Source organism: Abramis brama (genome assembly GCF_963993115.1).
Source record: "Abramis brama genome assembly, chromosome: 6".
Classification (NCBI taxonomy): domain Eukaryota; kingdom Metazoa; phylum Chordata; class Actinopteri; order Cypriniformes; family Leuciscidae; genus Abramis; species Abramis brama.
The window spans coordinates 27285513-27301976 of record NC_139968.1 but is presented as its reverse complement, the minus strand read 5'-3'; the positions used below and the strand labels follow the sequence as shown (position 1 = coordinate 27301976).

The following is a 16464-nucleotide window of genomic DNA, read 5'->3' as shown; positions in this document are numbered from 1 at the left end:
GTATAAGGTGTATGAGTGGGTGAAGAGATGCTCTTGTGAAACTCACTTACCAGGCCTCAGTGTTTCACTGGAAACTAATGTTGTCAGAACGTTGTGGGAACTAGAACGCACATGAATACTTCAATACAGGTAAAGGTAAAAGATTAGTTTAAACATAGATTGTTTAGAGACATTTACTATGGTACTTTTCTCAGTTACACTTGTGTTGACAGAATTCCTGCCGAAATGAATATGGCCAAGAACACCATATATGTGTTTAAGTGAATAAACTGAGTCAAACTTTTATCCTAGAACATAAAAGTCCCAGTTGAATGATTGCATTTTCTGGTTCTTTATGTTTGTAAAAAGGTGTGAACTCAGGCTGTGAAGGAAATGGTGGCCTACCAGAACCCAAAGTGTCATAAGAAAAACCCCTCTAGATGTTAACTGATAAGAGCAAGGCTGTTACGGTTTCTCAGTGGTCTGGGGTCGTACATTGGCACTGTTTTGAATAGCATGCTACCATTCTACTCTATTTATGCAGTGGTCACTCACTTTGTTGGTGAAAGAGCACGTTTGATCAAGTGTCGTTCAGCAGTCTCTGCTGTCCCTCACCCTCATCCCTGTTTGCATATCATAAAGGTTATGTAACAATAGAGTATTGATTACACAACAAATAATCCAATATAATATTTGGCAACTTTTATGTGTGCATGCTTCAAATGTGTTTAAAACCCTTTATAAATGATTCAACTCAGCAATAACTCTTTGTGTTTGTAGATCTGACAATCACAGAGTCTGAATACACACAGATCATCTACTGTCTTCAGATGGGAGATCTGCCACAGGTCAGTAAATAAATCATTGTAAATGTGACAGACATTAATCTCACATTGATGCTGGATAGAAGACCTGTTATACTTCCAAACCCAGTTATCTTATATGAATAGAGGGCAAGAGGGAACGAGTTTTGTCATTTGTCTTAATCTAAATATATTACAAGAGGAGTGTTTACACTGACATTATAATTACTTTGTCATGTTTGTTGAGGCAAAAAATTGAATTTGTCAAATGATTTTTTTCTCTTTCTCTGACAGAAACTATTGCTGGATGTGGCCAGAAGAACAAAGACAGCTGTGAACTATCAACACATACCGTGAAACAGATGTCAAGAGAATATCACTTATCCAGAGTAGGAGTCACTGAAGTATATCGTCTTTGTATTGTTGATTTGATATTATATTTAATATTACAAATTTGCATCAAGTTTGCATTTTTTTTTATGTCTAAAACATTTTTTCTGTGTTTGAAATTCTCAGCCAGTATCTTTGTAATACATTATGTTTGTATTAAACACCACCAGAGGCTACAGACAGATTTAAAACCATATACCAATTATTTCTATAATGGGCCTCTGCGATTTTTGCAATGATCAAAGACACACATCTAGTGCATATTTATTTAGAAAAATATATAAAACCCACATAGGTAAGGTAATGTTTACTTTATTATCCCCAATATGTTTCACAGCCAGCAGTAAACCATTCAATCAACAAAACAAGCACAACTATACACACAAGGAAAAGAGGAGGAAAAAATGTCTTCCATAAATAATTTACTTAGAATAATTTAATAAACCATGACAGCTGGTTCAAAATATTTTTTTTTTTATCTATTAGTCCGACAAAATAGCACATAATATCTATGAGTAGAAGGAAAACACTTTCAACATTCTGCAAGGGATGAGTGGAATCTCTGTGGAATGGTGGGCTTTCTTACACACAGCATCCACATGAGCCTCAAAACTAAAGTCAACTTTTCATCTCTCCGCATCACACCATCTCTTTGTGTGGCCCTATGAAGACAATCTAGCACAGATGTCATCAGTGACACATTGTCCCTGTAAAACTGCAACTGCTTGTTGAAATACAGTGTGCTGAAAATAAGCAAATAAAATGGTATAAATCAATAAATATAAAAGGAAACTATTCATTTAAACTTCTAGAGGATTGAATGGTTGCTTGTTCTCAGTGTTAATCTTTTATAGTGAAATATTACAACAAAACGCTTATTATTTAGGTACTTATTTCTATTTTGCAGTCTTGCACTATAGTATTTTTTTTAACGCACAGATTGAATGCGAGAAGCTTCATGCACTGTGACACATTACCTGCTCCGCTCAGAATGAGGCGTGCTGTGGTGTTTGGTCAGATGTGGTATAGGTGTCTATTATCTGAGATATGAGCAGAAGGTGCTGGAAACACTGCATGTGGGTGAAGGGCTGCAGACAAACTCACGCCCTGCAACTTACATAAACATGGAAGTCATGAAAGGCTGCACTGAGGATGATGGCTGACCTTGTTACATTCAGTGAGAACAATGAGTCATCAACAACAACATTTATTTATAAAGCACATTTAAACACATTATAGACTGATCCAAAGTGCTGTACATAGTACAAAGCAGGTCTACACTATAAAACAAAACAATAATAAAAAAACAACAATCACAGGTTCCCAAAAGCTAAAGAATAAAAATGCGTTTTAATAGAGGATTTAAAAATGTCCAATGAAGGAGCAGACCTCACATGATAAGGGAGACAGTCACAGAAAGACCCGATCACCCTTTGATTTGTAGAGACACAGAGACACATTTAAGAGGAAGTGATTGTAAGATCTAAGTGCCCGCAGGACAGTATGGCACAATAAGATCACTAATGTACCTTGGTGCACGGCCAGACAATGCCTTATATACGAACATAAGGATCTTGAAGTCAACTCTGAATTTAATGGGAAGCCAGTGAAGGGATGCTAAAACAGGGGAAATATGATCCCTCTTTTTAGACCCAGTCAAAAGTCTGCAGCCGCTAACTAGATTAATGTACAGGAAGTAGTGGCCAACCAAAACCCAAAGTGTCAGAAAATGTGAACTAGTGGCTATAGAAGTGAAATGACATCAACTATTCAATATATAAGCTTATGTAACTTTTGTACACTGATTTGACATCTCATATATTGTATTTTAATGGCCTTTTGGACTGCAGGATGCGATATAAGCTGTAAACGCCTGCAAACGATATGCAAACAATACAAACTGTTGTATTTGGTATATTAGAGACTGATGTGGGCAGGAAAATGTTTACATTCAGCTGTTAGTTATAGAGCTGTACTCTGAAAGGATTTATTTTCTGAAAGGAAAATGACAGGAAGGAGTTGATGAGCTTATAGCCTACTAGAGGAGCAACAAACCAGAAGTAGAGCAAAGTGAAAAAATATCATGCAAAAAATCTGCACTATAACAGTCCCAACTCACAGTCTTCATCCTGTTTGCGTCGCTGAAAGAGCTGACTTTCCTCTAATGCTATATAGTTACTGCAAAGACGTCTCAAGAACTGAACATTCTCTGACTGAACTGAAGACTCAGGCAATAATGGGACGACCCTGAGGGGCGGGCAGGCGAAGTAACTGAAATCTGGAAGGCTGAAATTGAAATCATGAAGTAGTGTTTGGGGTTCTGTATGTCTTCTCTTTTTCCCCGCAAAATTTTTTTTACTGATAAATAAAAATACTAATAACTTATTTGAAAGGATCTTAGACATAGGATTAGGCTACTTGAAGATTTACCTACATAGACTAGAGAAAAGCGGATAGAAATTGTCTTAACGCATCGTTGGATTTCATCAATCAAACAAACTCGTTCTAAATTTTTGGTTAAATATTTTTCTACAGTACGTTTTTTTGGGTGGCTCGGATATAGGGAATTGTGAATATGATTCATAAAGCATTTTTCTTCTGTCTGTGGATTTGGTTCTCACATGGTAAGTGTTTTCATTTTTATTAAATGTGGTTCACTCCCAAAATGTGCTATTTTATACCTTTTCAAACAGTGAATGCATTGTATTTTGGCATTTTCAATATTAGTAAGGGTGGAGGAGGAATTGCGAAATATGTGGTAAACTGAAAATCCAACCAACAAAAAGACTTCAGGGAAAAAAAGGCATGTTCGTGTCGACAGGTAGATCCAGGTAGAGTTAAGAGAAATGCCCTCAGACCTGAGAAAAGATAAACTTAAGCTTACGTGTCATCTATGTGGATGTGGTAATGCAAATCCTACAAATAGTGTCATTAAAGAATGTTGGGAATATAATTATTTTCAAGGTAATGGATTTGGATGGGTAATGTTTTAAAAAAAAATCATTTATGTTAGAAATGTATCAAAGTTTATTTAGATTGCGAAAGCTGGCAGGATAGGTGGGACAACATTTTGGTAAACAGAAAGTAGAGCAGACTGAGGTTTGACCACACAGGGTTAAATAAAACATTGGCTATGTTAGGTAAAAGTCAATTAGATAAATTTTTGGAGTGCAAAATTACAGAAAATGCAGAGCAAATAAGAAATATAGAGAAGAGATGATTAAAAAAAATATATAAGTCAGGCAGGAAGAAAATTGAAGGGTGTATTGGGAACAACAGGAGGGGTAGAGGATACACAGAATGAATATTGTGGAATAAAGAGTATAGGGGTATGTTATAAGATCTATGGATATAAATATATATGTAATATTAAAAAAGTTATATAGGAAAGTTTTTTTTTTTTTTTTTTTTTTTTTTTTTTTAAGTAGATCATTGAATCATTACCCATATTGCATACTCCGGTACAGTAGGTGGCGGCATGCACCTGTTAAGTCGTGGATGCAATCCGCCATAAAACTAAAAGAAGAAGAAGACATGTTTGAATATGTTCATCCTTTGAACTCAACAACATCTGGAAAACATCCTCTGTGAAAAAGTAAACAACTGACTGCAGTTTTTTTTAACAAACATGTTTTTTATAATGGTATATTATTTTGGGCATGTGTTTGAGTTAGTGAACTGTGGAAACTGTAGGCTTTTGCCATGTATTTTTCTCTAAATGTGCACAAATAAAGTGTTATTAAAAATTAAAAAAGTGTTTCTGTTTGTGTTTCAGGTGTGTTTGGTGTTGGTACAGATGCAGTGAAGTCAGTGTCAGTGACTGAGGGAGATTCTGTCACTCTAAACACTGATGTTAAAGCAAAGAGAGATCATATACTGTGGGCTTATAGACATGACAGTTCAGAGATACGTATAGCTGAAATCCATAAGCAGATCATTGATATGTTTGACAGTAATGTGACATTTGGAGACAGACTCCAGATGGACAGTCAGACTGGATCTCTGATCATCAGAAACATCAGAACCACAGACTCTGGACTTTATAAACTGAGTATCTTCAGCAGAAGTATCACACACAGAAGTCTCAGTGTTACTGTCTATGGTGAGTAAAATTAAGTGTTGATCAAGAAATCAAGATAGTGGGCTGGTGTAGGGGGATTGAGGGTTGGAGATATACAGATGTTTATGTTTCGTGATTGCTGGGATGATTATTAAATGAACATGCTGCTCCTGACCTGAACCATTTCCATGTTTCCCAGCTCCTCTACAGACTCCTGTCATCACCAGTAACTCTTCAAACTGTCCATCATCATCATCATCATCTGAACGTTCATCATTGTCCAGATGTTCACTGGTGTGTTCAGTGTTGAATGTGAGTGATGTGACTCTCTCCTGGTACAAAGGAATCAGTGTATTGTCCAGCATCAGTGTGTCTGATCTCAGCATCAGTCTCTCTCTACCTCTGGAGGTGGAATATCAGGATAAAAACACTTACAGCTGTGTGATCAACAATCCCATCAGAAACCAGACCACACATCTGGACATCAGTCGACTCTGTCACACATGTGAAGGTACTGCAGCGCTGATATTATTGATTTAATTAATGATTTTAGATTTTGTTTCAATTGAGATGCAAACATTGCAGGACTCATTCATAATTATTACTATTTTCTGTTTGTTCATTACAGAACTCATGCAGCCGTCACATTGGGTGGGAATATCGGTTAGTTTAGTGATGCCGGCTGTATTAGTTGTGGCGGCAATAATCTTTCTCAGAAGGAAGATTAAACAAGCAACACAAGAGGGCAAGTAATAGTACTACTCCCCAAATTAAATGAACATTCTGGGTTCAAATTATGTGAAATGAAGTGCTCCTAAGATGTGCCACAATGTCAAAACATTTCAGACTTATTTTGTATTTTGAAAATGTGATTATTATCATTAAAACAGTCCAGTCTTGTAAGGAAGAGGTACTTTATGCTGAAACAACATTTCGTGCACGCAGTGTTCACAGTACGGTAAGACACTGTATGATTGTGTGCAGAAACCTCAGCTTTTACCACAGGCACTCTATTCCAGAAAGCAGGTTATGCAACATACCTGCTGGCTAAGTTGATTCAGAGTAACCGGATAACCTCAACCTTCATTTCCAAAAACAAAGGTAACTTTCAGGGTATGTAAGTAGCCATAGCAAATTACTCTCTGAACTTAACCTTCTCCAGAGCAGGTTCTGTTTCAGGGTTAGTTTATTTCAGAAGTATTCAGCACATGATGAGGCTCCAGTGAGCATCACAGATTCACACAGTACTATATGATATCGTTATATATTATAACATAACATAAAGCAACCTAATTTTTCAGAATAAAATATAAGATTTAAAATATAGCAAAGCCGCCCACTAGGTGAAAATATGCACGAAGAATGTAAATTGCCATTAAACAAAAGAAGTAGTATGGCGCTATTGTTCTTAGCGTCCGTTTCCATGGTGACTCCTGGATTCGGATCTTGCCACTCGGTTGATAATGTCTTTGTGTGGTCACCGTTAACTCTTTAGCTTCATACTCCGTGTTGACTGATCTTACTCCAGACCACGGTTTTGGACCTGCATACCTCAAGTATGCAAGGTTTAGGTTAATCAACCGAGAGTTAGGATATATTTGACGGTAAGCTAACCTTACTGTCTGGAATAACACCCAGGATGGTCATATAAAACTGATGCTAAATACACAAACTCTCCTCACACTGATCCACACGTGTTTGTGTTTGTAGATCTGACAACCACAGAGTCTGAATACACACAGATCATCTACTGTCTTCAGATGGGAGATCTGCCACAGGTCAGTAAAGAAATCATTGTAAATGTGACAGACATTAATCTCACATTGATGCTGAATAGAAGACCTGTTACACTTCCAAACCCAGTTATCTTATATGAATAGAGGGCAAGAGGGAACGAGTTTTGTCATTTTTCTTAACCTAAATATATTACAAGACGAGTGTTTACACAGACATTTAAATGTTTCAATTTTTGAGAGGCAAAACATATTGAATAATTGGTCTTCTTAACCATTAAGCAACATTAAAAAAAACTTTAGAGAACATTAGAGGTCATGCTTGATGATTTTGGTCCACTGAGAAGAACGGTCTCATACGAGTCATTTGTTAGGTAATCAGATGGTTGTTCAGGAATGGTGCACCGTTGAATAATTGTTGCTGCAAATGTCATGATTCTGGCTTTTCCTATCCTTTTCCGCCCTCTTCTGGTCACTTCATTCTTTACACTCTTGTTTTGCGCACGCTATCACTTACTCTCGTTATCGCAGCTGTTTCCTATCTTCTCCTGTTCTACCCTAAGTGCATCGCACCTGTACCCTGTTCTCTCTGATTACGTTTGCTACTTCTTCTCTCTCTTTCTCCTGCCTCTTTGCCGGATTGTTTGTTGACTTCAGCTATATGAAGAACGGTGTTACTTACTCGATCAACCTTTTCCCTGTTCTGTCCAGTCGTGTCCTGTCCTGTCGTGTCCTGTCGGGGATATCATCTAGCAGCAAGTATTATCTACTCATGCTCTAACCAGCTCTCTGTGTCCAGTGAAACGCTTGACTGTGCTGCTGCTGTTCCCCGCTGTTTGTCTACTGTTCTACCATCTCTGTGACCTGAGGCTAGCCACCTGCTGTGTTCTCGCATCGCCGCTGCCCGCTGTCTACATTCTGTTTGGAAGAGGATAATTTTCTATTTACAATTACTGGCCTTATTTTGGCTGTTTCTGTTGTCTATTATCTACTAAGAACATTTCTGTTGGACTGCTCAGCTGGAGGCTACCTCATTTACTTTCTAATAAAGGACTGTTTCATTGTAACTCGCAATTGGGTCTCTTCTCACCTTATAACAGTACAATCCGGCCAAGATGGACCCAGCGAGTGAGATTCCTTTTCAAGTTGCTGTCGAACGCCAAGGTGCTTTACTGGGCAGGCATGAAGAGGAGCTGGTCGCTACCAGACGCGTGGTGGAATCCCTGGCTGCGCAGGTGTCTGATCTGACCGCGCAACTCCATCATCTTTGTCAAGAGCCCTCTTCATCTTCTCTACCGCCCGTGTCTCCAGAGCCTAGAATAAATAATCCACCGTGTTACTCGGGTGAGCCAACTCAGTGTCGTTCATTCTTGACACAGTGTGAAGTAATTTTTTCTCTTCAACCATCTACTTACGCCAGGGACCGCTCCAAGGTCGCATTCGTGATCTCCCTCCTTACTGGACGGGCTCGTCAGTGGGGAGCGGCCAGCTGGGATGCTGAGGCGGATTTTCTGGATCAATTTACCTTGTTCAAGGAGGAGATGATTCGTGTCTTCGATCGCTCCGCTCATGGCCCTGAGGCTTCCCGCTTGCTCTCTTCTCTTCGTCAAGGGAGGCGTTCAGCCGCAGATTTCTCAATTGAGTTTCGCACTCTTGCCACGACTTGCGGCTGGAACGAGCCGGCGCTGGTGGCCCGCTTCCTGGAGGGTCTCAACACCGAGGTCAGGGACGAGATCCTCGCCAGGGAGATTCCCAGTCGTCTCGATCCACTCATCGACCTCGCCATCAGAGTGGAGAAGCGCTTCGACTTGCGGCGACGAGCCAGAGGTACCGAGACCGTTTCTTTCTCTCCACCCCCTGTTTCTTCTCTTTCGTCTTCTGATGCGGAGCCCATGCAGCTGGGGGGTTTACGAATCTCCTCGAAGGAACGAGAACGAAGAATCATGAACCGGCTCTGTCTCTACTGTGGCTCCGACAAGCACTTTGTGTCGACGTGTCAAGTAAAAGCCAACGCTCGCCAGTAACAGGAGGGATACTGGCGAGCGCTACTTCTCTGGTCCCTTCTCGTCAGGCCAACACTATCATCCAGGTTCATCTGCATTGGCAAGGTTTCTCAGTTTCAACCAACGCCATGATTGACTCTGGGGCCGAGGGGAATTTCATTGACGAGACCTGGGCCCGTGAGCAAGGTATTCCTCTCAATGATCTGAAAGAGGCCACTCCCCTTTTTGCCCTAGATGGTAGTCCCCTGCCCATGATTTGCCGTGAGACTGTTCCTGTGTCTCTCACGGTCTCAGGCAATCATCGTGAGACTATTTCCTTTTTAATTTTCCGTTCCCCTTTTTCTCCCATAGTGCTAGGACATCCTTGGTTAAATTTGCATAATCCCCATATTGACTGGTCTAAGGGAACCATCCTGTCATGGAATCTGTCGTGTCATGTCAGTTGTCTTGTCTCTGCCATTCCTCCTGTTTCATCTGTCTCTGTGTTTCAGAAGGAGCCGGGAGATTTGTCTGGAGTGCCGGAGACGTATCACGATCTGCGAGCGGTTTTCAGCCGTTCACGGGCCACTTCTCTCCCTCCTCATCGTCCTTACGATTGTTGTATCGATCTTCTTCCCGGTACTACACCACCACGTGGTAGATTATATTCTTTGTCGATTCCTGAGCGTGAGGCTCTCGAGAATTACCTCTCTGAGGCTCTTAATGCGGGTACCATAGTTCCCTCTTCGTCCCCTGCCGGCGCGGGTTTCTTTTTTGTGAAAAAGAAGGATGGTTCCTTGCGTCCCTGTATAGATTATCGTGGGCTTAATGACATTACGGTAAAGAATAGATACCCATTGCCGCTTATGTCATCTGCTTTTGAGATCTTGCAGGGAGCTAAGTTTTTCACAAAATTAGACCTGCGCAATGCCTACCATTTGATACGTATTAAGGAGGGTGACGAGTGGAAGACCGCGTTCAATACTCCTCTCGGGCACTTTGAATACCGGGTTCTTCCTTTCGGGCTCGTAAACGCTCCCGCTGTCTTTCAAGCACTTATTAACGACGTCCTTCGCGATATGCTCAATATCTTTGTCTTTGTTTACCTAGACGACATTCTGATCTTTTCACCCTCGCTTCAGGTTCATGTACAGCACGTTCGACGCGTTCTTCAGCGCCTGTTAGAGAACCGTCTCTTTGTCAAGGCGGAGAAATGCTCTTTTCACACACAGTCGCTGGTTTTTCTCGGTTCCGTTATTTCGGCGGAGGGAATTAGTATGGACCCTGCTAAGGTCCAAGCGGTCACAGATTGGCCAGTTCCTGATTCACGCACAGCCCTTCAGAGATTCCTTGGTTTTGCTAATTTTTATCGCAGGTTCATTCGAAATTTTAGTCAAGTGGCAGCACCGTTAACCGCGCTTACGTCGTCCAAGTCCTGTTTTGTCTGGAACGATTCCGCTCAGAGTGCGTTCGAGCGTCTTAAGAGTCTTTTCTCTACGGCTCCCATTTTAATTACTCCCAACATTTCTAACCAGTTTATAGTCGAGGTCGATGCATCAGAAGTGGGCGTTGGGGCCATTCTTTCCCAACGCTCACTCCTTGATGACAAGGTACACCCTTGTGCCTATTTTTCTCACCGTCTTTCGCCCTCAGAGCGCAATTATGACGTCGGTGACCGCGAGTTACTCGCCATACGTTTGGCTTTGGAAGAGTGGCGTCACTGGTTAGAGGGAGCATCGGTTCCTTTCATTGTATGGACCGATCATCGTAATCTCGAATACATTCGTTCTGCTAAGCGTCTGAACGCGCGTCAGGCGCGTTGGGCTCTTTTCTTCGCCCGTTTCGAGTTTACCATCTCGTATCGTCCAGGGTCTAAGAATGTAAAACCTGACGCGCTCTCTCGTCTTTTCGATCCCTCTGAGATCACTCCAACCCAGGAGGTAATTATTTCTCCTGCACGGGTGGTTGGGGTAACTATTTGGGGAATAGAGAGACTCGTCAAACGTGCGCTTGCTCGCTCCGTTCCACCGCGAGGCTGCCCTAGACACTTACTTTTCGTTCCTTTCCCTGCTCGGCGCGCGGTCCTTCAGTGGGCTCATACCTCCAAATTGGCAGCTCATCCCGGTGTTCGAGGTACCCTTGCTTTAGTTAAGCAGCGTTTTTGGTGGCCGTCCCGTGAGAAGGATATTCGTCGCTTTGTTGCTGCATGCGCCGTTTGCGCTCAAACCAAGTCCAGTCATTCTCCTCCGTCGGGTCTTTTAAGACCACTGCCTGTTCCGTCTCGTCCGTGGTCACACATAGCTCTCGATTTTATTACCGGGCTTCCCTCGTCGGCGGGTCATACCGTTATCCTTACTGTCGTTGATCGCTTCTCTAAAGCCGCACATTTCATCCCCCTTCCTAAACTTCCCTCCGCCAAAGAGACGGCGCAGATTATGGTCGACCACGTTTTTAAGCTCCATGGTCTCCCCTTCGATGTTGTTTCTGACAGGGGTCCCCAATTCGCTTCTCAATTTTGGAAAGAATTTTGTCGTCAGATCGGAGCTTCCGCGAGTCTTTCCTCTGGGTTCCACCCCCAGACCAATGGTCAGGCTGAACGCGCTAACCAGATTGTCGGCCGCATCTTACGCAGTCTAGCTTTTAAGAATCCTGCGTCTTGGTCCGAGCAGCTCCCCTGGGCTGAATACGCTCATAATTCTCTACCGTCCTCCGCTACCGGTCTCTCGCCTTTCCAGAGTTGTCTTGGGTATCAACCGCCTTTATTCTCTTCCCAAGATCCAGATTCGTGCGTTCCGTCTGTTCAAGCTTACATTAAGCGTTGCAAACGAACCTGGAGGAGGGTTAGATCAGCTCTTTGTCGTTCTAGAACTAGGATGTGCGTTGCAGCGAATAGGCGTCGTGTCAAGAGTCCCCGCTATCTTTGCGGTCAAAAGGTGTGGCTATCCACCCAGAATCTGCCACTTCAATCCATTTCACGGAAGCTGGCTCCTCGGTTTATCGGTCCTTTTCGGATTTCTAAGATTGTCAGTCCTGTCTCAGTCAAATTGAAGCTACCTCCTTATCTCCGACGCGTCCACCCGGTCTTCCATGTCTCATGCATTAAACCCGTTATTCGCGCCCCGTCTTGTCCTTCGCATCCTCCTGTCTTAGTCGAGGGTACTCCGGTTTATAGAGTCCGTAAGCTCCTGGACGTTCACCGTCGTGGTCGCGGTTACCAGTATTTAGTTGACTGGGAGGGGTACGGTCCGGAGGAGAGAAGTTGGATTCCATCTCGGGACGTCCTGGACCGTTCGCTTATCGATGATTTTCTCCGCTCTCGCCAGTCTTCCTCCTTGGGAGCGCCAGGGGGCGCTCGTTGAGGAGGGGGTACTGTCATGATTCTGGCTTTTCCTATCCTTTTCCGCCCTCTTCTGGTCACTTCATTCTTTACACTCTTGTTTTGCGCACGCTATCACTTACTCTCGTTATCGCAGCTGTTTCCTATCTTCTCCTGTTCTACCCTAAGTGCATCGCACCTGTACCCTGTTCTCTCTGATTACGTTTGCTACTTCTTCTCTCTCTTTCTCCTGCCTCTTTGCCGGATTGTTTGTTGACTTCAGCTATATGAAGAACGGTGTTACTTACTCGATCAACCTTTTCCCTGTTCTGTCCAGTCGTGTCCTGTCCTGTCGTGTCCTGTCGGGGATATCATCTAGCAGCAAGTATTATCTACTCATGCTCTAACCAGCTCTCTGTGTCCAGTGAAACGCTTGACTGTGCTGCTGCTGTTCCCCGCTGTTTGTCTACTGTTCTACCATCTCTGTGACCTGAGGCTAGCCACCTGCTGTGTTCTCGCATCGCCGCTGCCCGCTGTCTACATTCTGTTTGGAAGAGGATAATTTTCTATTTACAATTACTGGCCTTATTTTGGCTGTTTCTGTTGTCTATTATCTACTAAGAACATTTCTGTTGGACTGCTCAGCTGGAGGCTACCTCATTTACTTTCTAATAAAGGACTGTTTCATTGTAACTCGCAATTGGGTCTCTTCTCACCTTATAACAGCAAAATTGTTGCCATTTTAGTACGGTGTTCCAACATTTGCATGAACGAAGAACCGCTAACAAAACATATTATTTTGTTTAATAGAAACAGTTCTCAGTTACAGCCAATTCAACAGTGTTTTAGTTATAGATAAGATTACTTATTAATTTGTGAAATTAATGTTTCTCTCCATCTCTAGAAACCATTGCTGGATGTGGGCACAAAGACAGCTGTGAACTATCAACACATGGTGAAACTCAAAAAGCAGATGTCAAGAGAATATCACTTAGATCCAGAGTTCTCGTAGGAGTCACTGAATTAAATTGTCTTTTGTATTATAGATTTGATATTATATTTAATATTGCCAAATTTTTAAATATTTTTTTGTGTATTTTTATCAGTTCCAGTTACCTGGAACGATTTGCACCAATCTTCTGTTTTCTTTATTTTAACATCTAATAAAATGCGTTTAATTCCCTTTGTTTAAAATCTCTGCATTTGAAATTCTCAGCTATCATCTTTGTAATACATTTATTTTAAATTAAACTAAACATCACCAGAGGTTTCAGACAGATTTAAAACCAATTATTTACATAATGGGCCTCTGCAAATCTCTGCAATGATCAAAGACATTCATTAGTGCAAATTTACATAGAAAATTAAAAACCCACACAAGGACACAAGTTCTGTGTAAACGCCCCCTAATGGTCCTCTGAGTGTTAACACCTGCCTTCACAAAAAAAGTTATATTGTTCTTGATGTAGGACTGCACGCGACTTTACAGTTCCCACTGGATTTCATACTCTGAATTTAAGCTTAAAGGAGAACTCCGGTCAATTTTAAGATTGAGCTCATTTTTTTGTAAATTTGGAGTGCTGTCAGTACAGAGAACAACGACAAAAATCGGTGTTGCCTACACCGTGTTATCCTCTTTTTAAAATTTGCACCCTGTTGACTTCAATAGGGCAAGTTTTAAACCTGCTTTTAGCCTCTTAACATCCTTGATGTGTCATTACAAGTGCCCAGCCAATGTGAGTGATTCCTTCAGAGTGAACACGGTGAATCTGACTGCAGTAGATGTGAAAGATATGAATAAAAATGAAGTTAATTCGGCCAGCGCTCATACCTGTATTTACATCCTGTTTTCGGTCGAAGTCCATAGTAATCGATTGTCGAGTTCTCCACTGTTGCTTAGTTACCTATGATCACGCGTGTGAACTCGACAATCGACTACTATGGACTTCGACCGAAAACAGGAAATAAATACAGGTGTGTGCGCTGGCCGAATTAACTTAAAAAAATAAATAGGCCAATGCGCTTCCACAACACGTTTTCGTTCAGAACCAGCGTCACGTGACTGAAGCCAGCAGAAGCGGAGGACCAGAGCAGTGAGAGGCGCTTGTCACTGCCGTGGCAAGTTTAAAAGGCTGCACTGTACAGTTATTTATAATGGAGGAGAGGAGGACCATACATATGCTGAGTCACAATATAAGGAGAATAAAATTCAGAGATTGCATTTTACTGTTTTTATTCATTTTGAGGAATACTGAATGTTTTCGTGCAAATGAGATGAGTAAATGCATGTTCACATTTAGTCTAGAACTACAATAACCATCATGTTTACACAGCGCTCACACACAACACCTCCTTTATTTCTCTTAACTTGGGGACAGGAGAGCTGTCAGTCAATAAATGTAAAAAAGTAACTACTTTAAAAAAGTACTTTTTGAAAAAATAACTGTTACTTTACTAGTTACTTGAAAAAGTAATCTGATTACGTAACTCAGGTTACTTGTAATGAGTCACCCCCAACACTGGTTACAAGTCAGATCTACCAATATAAAACACAGAAATCAAGAGTTTAGCATTTTTAATCTAAACTTTAGGAATAAGTCACATGCCCTTGGCACACATTTCAGACTCACTCTCAAGATAAAAACATCAATGTAAAAAGCTTTTTAAATGTTTATTTACAGGAAGCAATAAAGTTCTTCATGTGCTCACCAGTATAAATCAGTAACATCATTAAAGCATAGTTTAGATAAAGAGCATCGGTGAGTCACAGAAGCAACCAAAACACCCCAAAATAATGATTATTTTGTTTTGAGGCGAGCAGAACTTCCCGTATCAGCTTCGCTGAAAGGTGCTCCCGAGCAGGTTTAAGTTTGCGCACATGTTGCTATGACAGCAAGTCCAGGATGAGCGTTAAAGAACCAAACAATCCAAGATCATGCCAAATCGCCAACAATCAAATCCAGCTAAGTGAGTTAGCGACGTACGAAGAACGGGCCCCTGGACTACTTTATTTAATGTTTTGTTTTGTTATATGTGACAGCAGTCGTTTGTGAGAGGCTGTCTTTACTTTACTTTACTTTCGTTTTGTATTTGTTTTATTTTGTTATTAAAATCTTTTCATGTTTGCCGGTTCTCGCCTCCTTCTTCCCATAACATCTAACTTTGCTACACATTTGTTTTATAATAAATTATAAAAATCTACAAATCAATCACATTTAGACTCAAATGAATGTGCATTACTGTTACTGATGACAAATGTTCATTTCATGTATTAGCCTAATTCTTCATGGTATCGAAGGTGCTGGAAACATTCCTCAGAGATTTCGGTGCAAATTAACATGATAGCATCACGCAGTTGCTATTCTTGGATTGTTTGGTTCTTTAACGCTCATCCTGGACTTGCTGTCATAGCAACATGTGCGCAAACTTAAACCTGCTCGGGAGCACCTTTTAGCGAAGCTGATACGGGAAGTTCTGCTCGCCTCAAAACCTAATGTATCAGGTTTCGCAAATTGCAAATTGAGACATTTTTTCCATGTTATATTCAATAAATATAATTTTTAGGCTTATAGATTTTAGGCTTTTTTAGGCTTATAGAGGGGAAAATAGATTTTTCATGATTTTAATATTCACAACTATTATAAATATAGGCTTTTGTGTTGCTGAAAATAAGCAAACAAAATGGTATATGTGTATATACACTTTATACTTGTAATATCCAGCTGTCTAGTGTATGAATTTTATATGTTTTGTTATTTGGACATCCAGTTTCAGAGTCTGATGGCCTCTCCTCCTCCACAGGTGAGTGCATAAAGTGTCTAAAGTTCCACACAAATTTTTTTTTTTTTTTTTTGACGGCATCATCCGGGTATTTAAAGGGCACATTTTCTTTTTTGGAATTTTCAGTTTGAACTCACTATTTGCACTGTTTGTACTACAAAATGTTATAGAATAGTGCACATGTACACAAATTGGGATCCAGCAAAAGATTGTATAAGCCTATATACTAAGATGGTGCACTAATATTATTGGGAGAAAGGACAATGCACAAAATGATGAAATTATGGTGCCGTCACACTATCAAAAATGTCCTATACATTCCACGTATGAAGTCGTAATTACAAGTGCTTTGTTGTCGGACAGAACAGGAATAAAAGAGGGCACCAGGTTTATTCCTGTCTATTACTAGGAAAATCTTTAG

At 41.1% G+C, this 16464-nt stretch overlaps 1 protein-coding gene and 1 long non-coding RNA gene across 3 annotated transcripts; both read left to right on the top strand.

Annotated features, from left to right (window-relative positions):
* The first annotated feature begins 447 nt into the window (after nt 1-447).
* Nucleotides 448-1239, top strand: LOC311085702. The gene is made up of 2 exons (XR_014606907.1): nt 448-827; nt 1077-1239. It is a non-coding gene; the product is annotated as an uncharacterized lncRNA (long non-coding RNA).
* Nucleotides 1240-3338: 2099 nt separating this feature from the next.
* LOC311085657 (uncharacterized protein) lies at nt 3339-13365 on the top strand. Of its 2 annotated transcripts, none has more exons than XM_084118222.1 (6): nt 3339-3796; nt 4948-5274; nt 5432-5743; nt 5861-5977; nt 6943-7010; nt 13168-13365. In XM_084118222.1, the coding sequence occupies exons 1-6, from the start codon at nt 3748-3750 to the stop codon at nt 13273-13275; spliced, it is 981 nt and encodes a 326-aa protein (XP_083974348.1). In that variant the 5' UTR covers nt 3339-3747; the 3' UTR covers nt 13276-13365. The 2 variants fall into 2 exon arrangements, with proteins under 2 accessions (XP_083974348.1, XP_083974349.1); XM_084118223.1 differs by lacking the exon at nt 3339-3796 and adding an exon at nt 4433-4767.
* Nucleotides 13366-16464: the final 3099 nt, after the last annotated feature.

What these genes read in the sequence shown, in the direction of transcription:
- LOC311085657 (XM_084118222.1), top strand. Translation starts at nt 3,748, where the DNA reads ATGATTCATAAAGCATTTTTCTTCTGTCTGTGGATTTGGTTCTCACAT. An exon ending in ACTCTGTCACACATGTGAAG is followed by an intron (nt 5,744 to 5,860) that starts GTACTGCAGCGC and finishes TGTTCATTACAG; the next exon opens with AACTCATGCAGCCGTCACAT. An exon ending in AGATGGGAGATCTGCCACAG is followed by an intron (nt 7,011 to 13,167) that starts GTCAGTAAAGAA and finishes CTCCATCTCTAG; the next exon opens with AAACCATTGCTGGATGTGGG.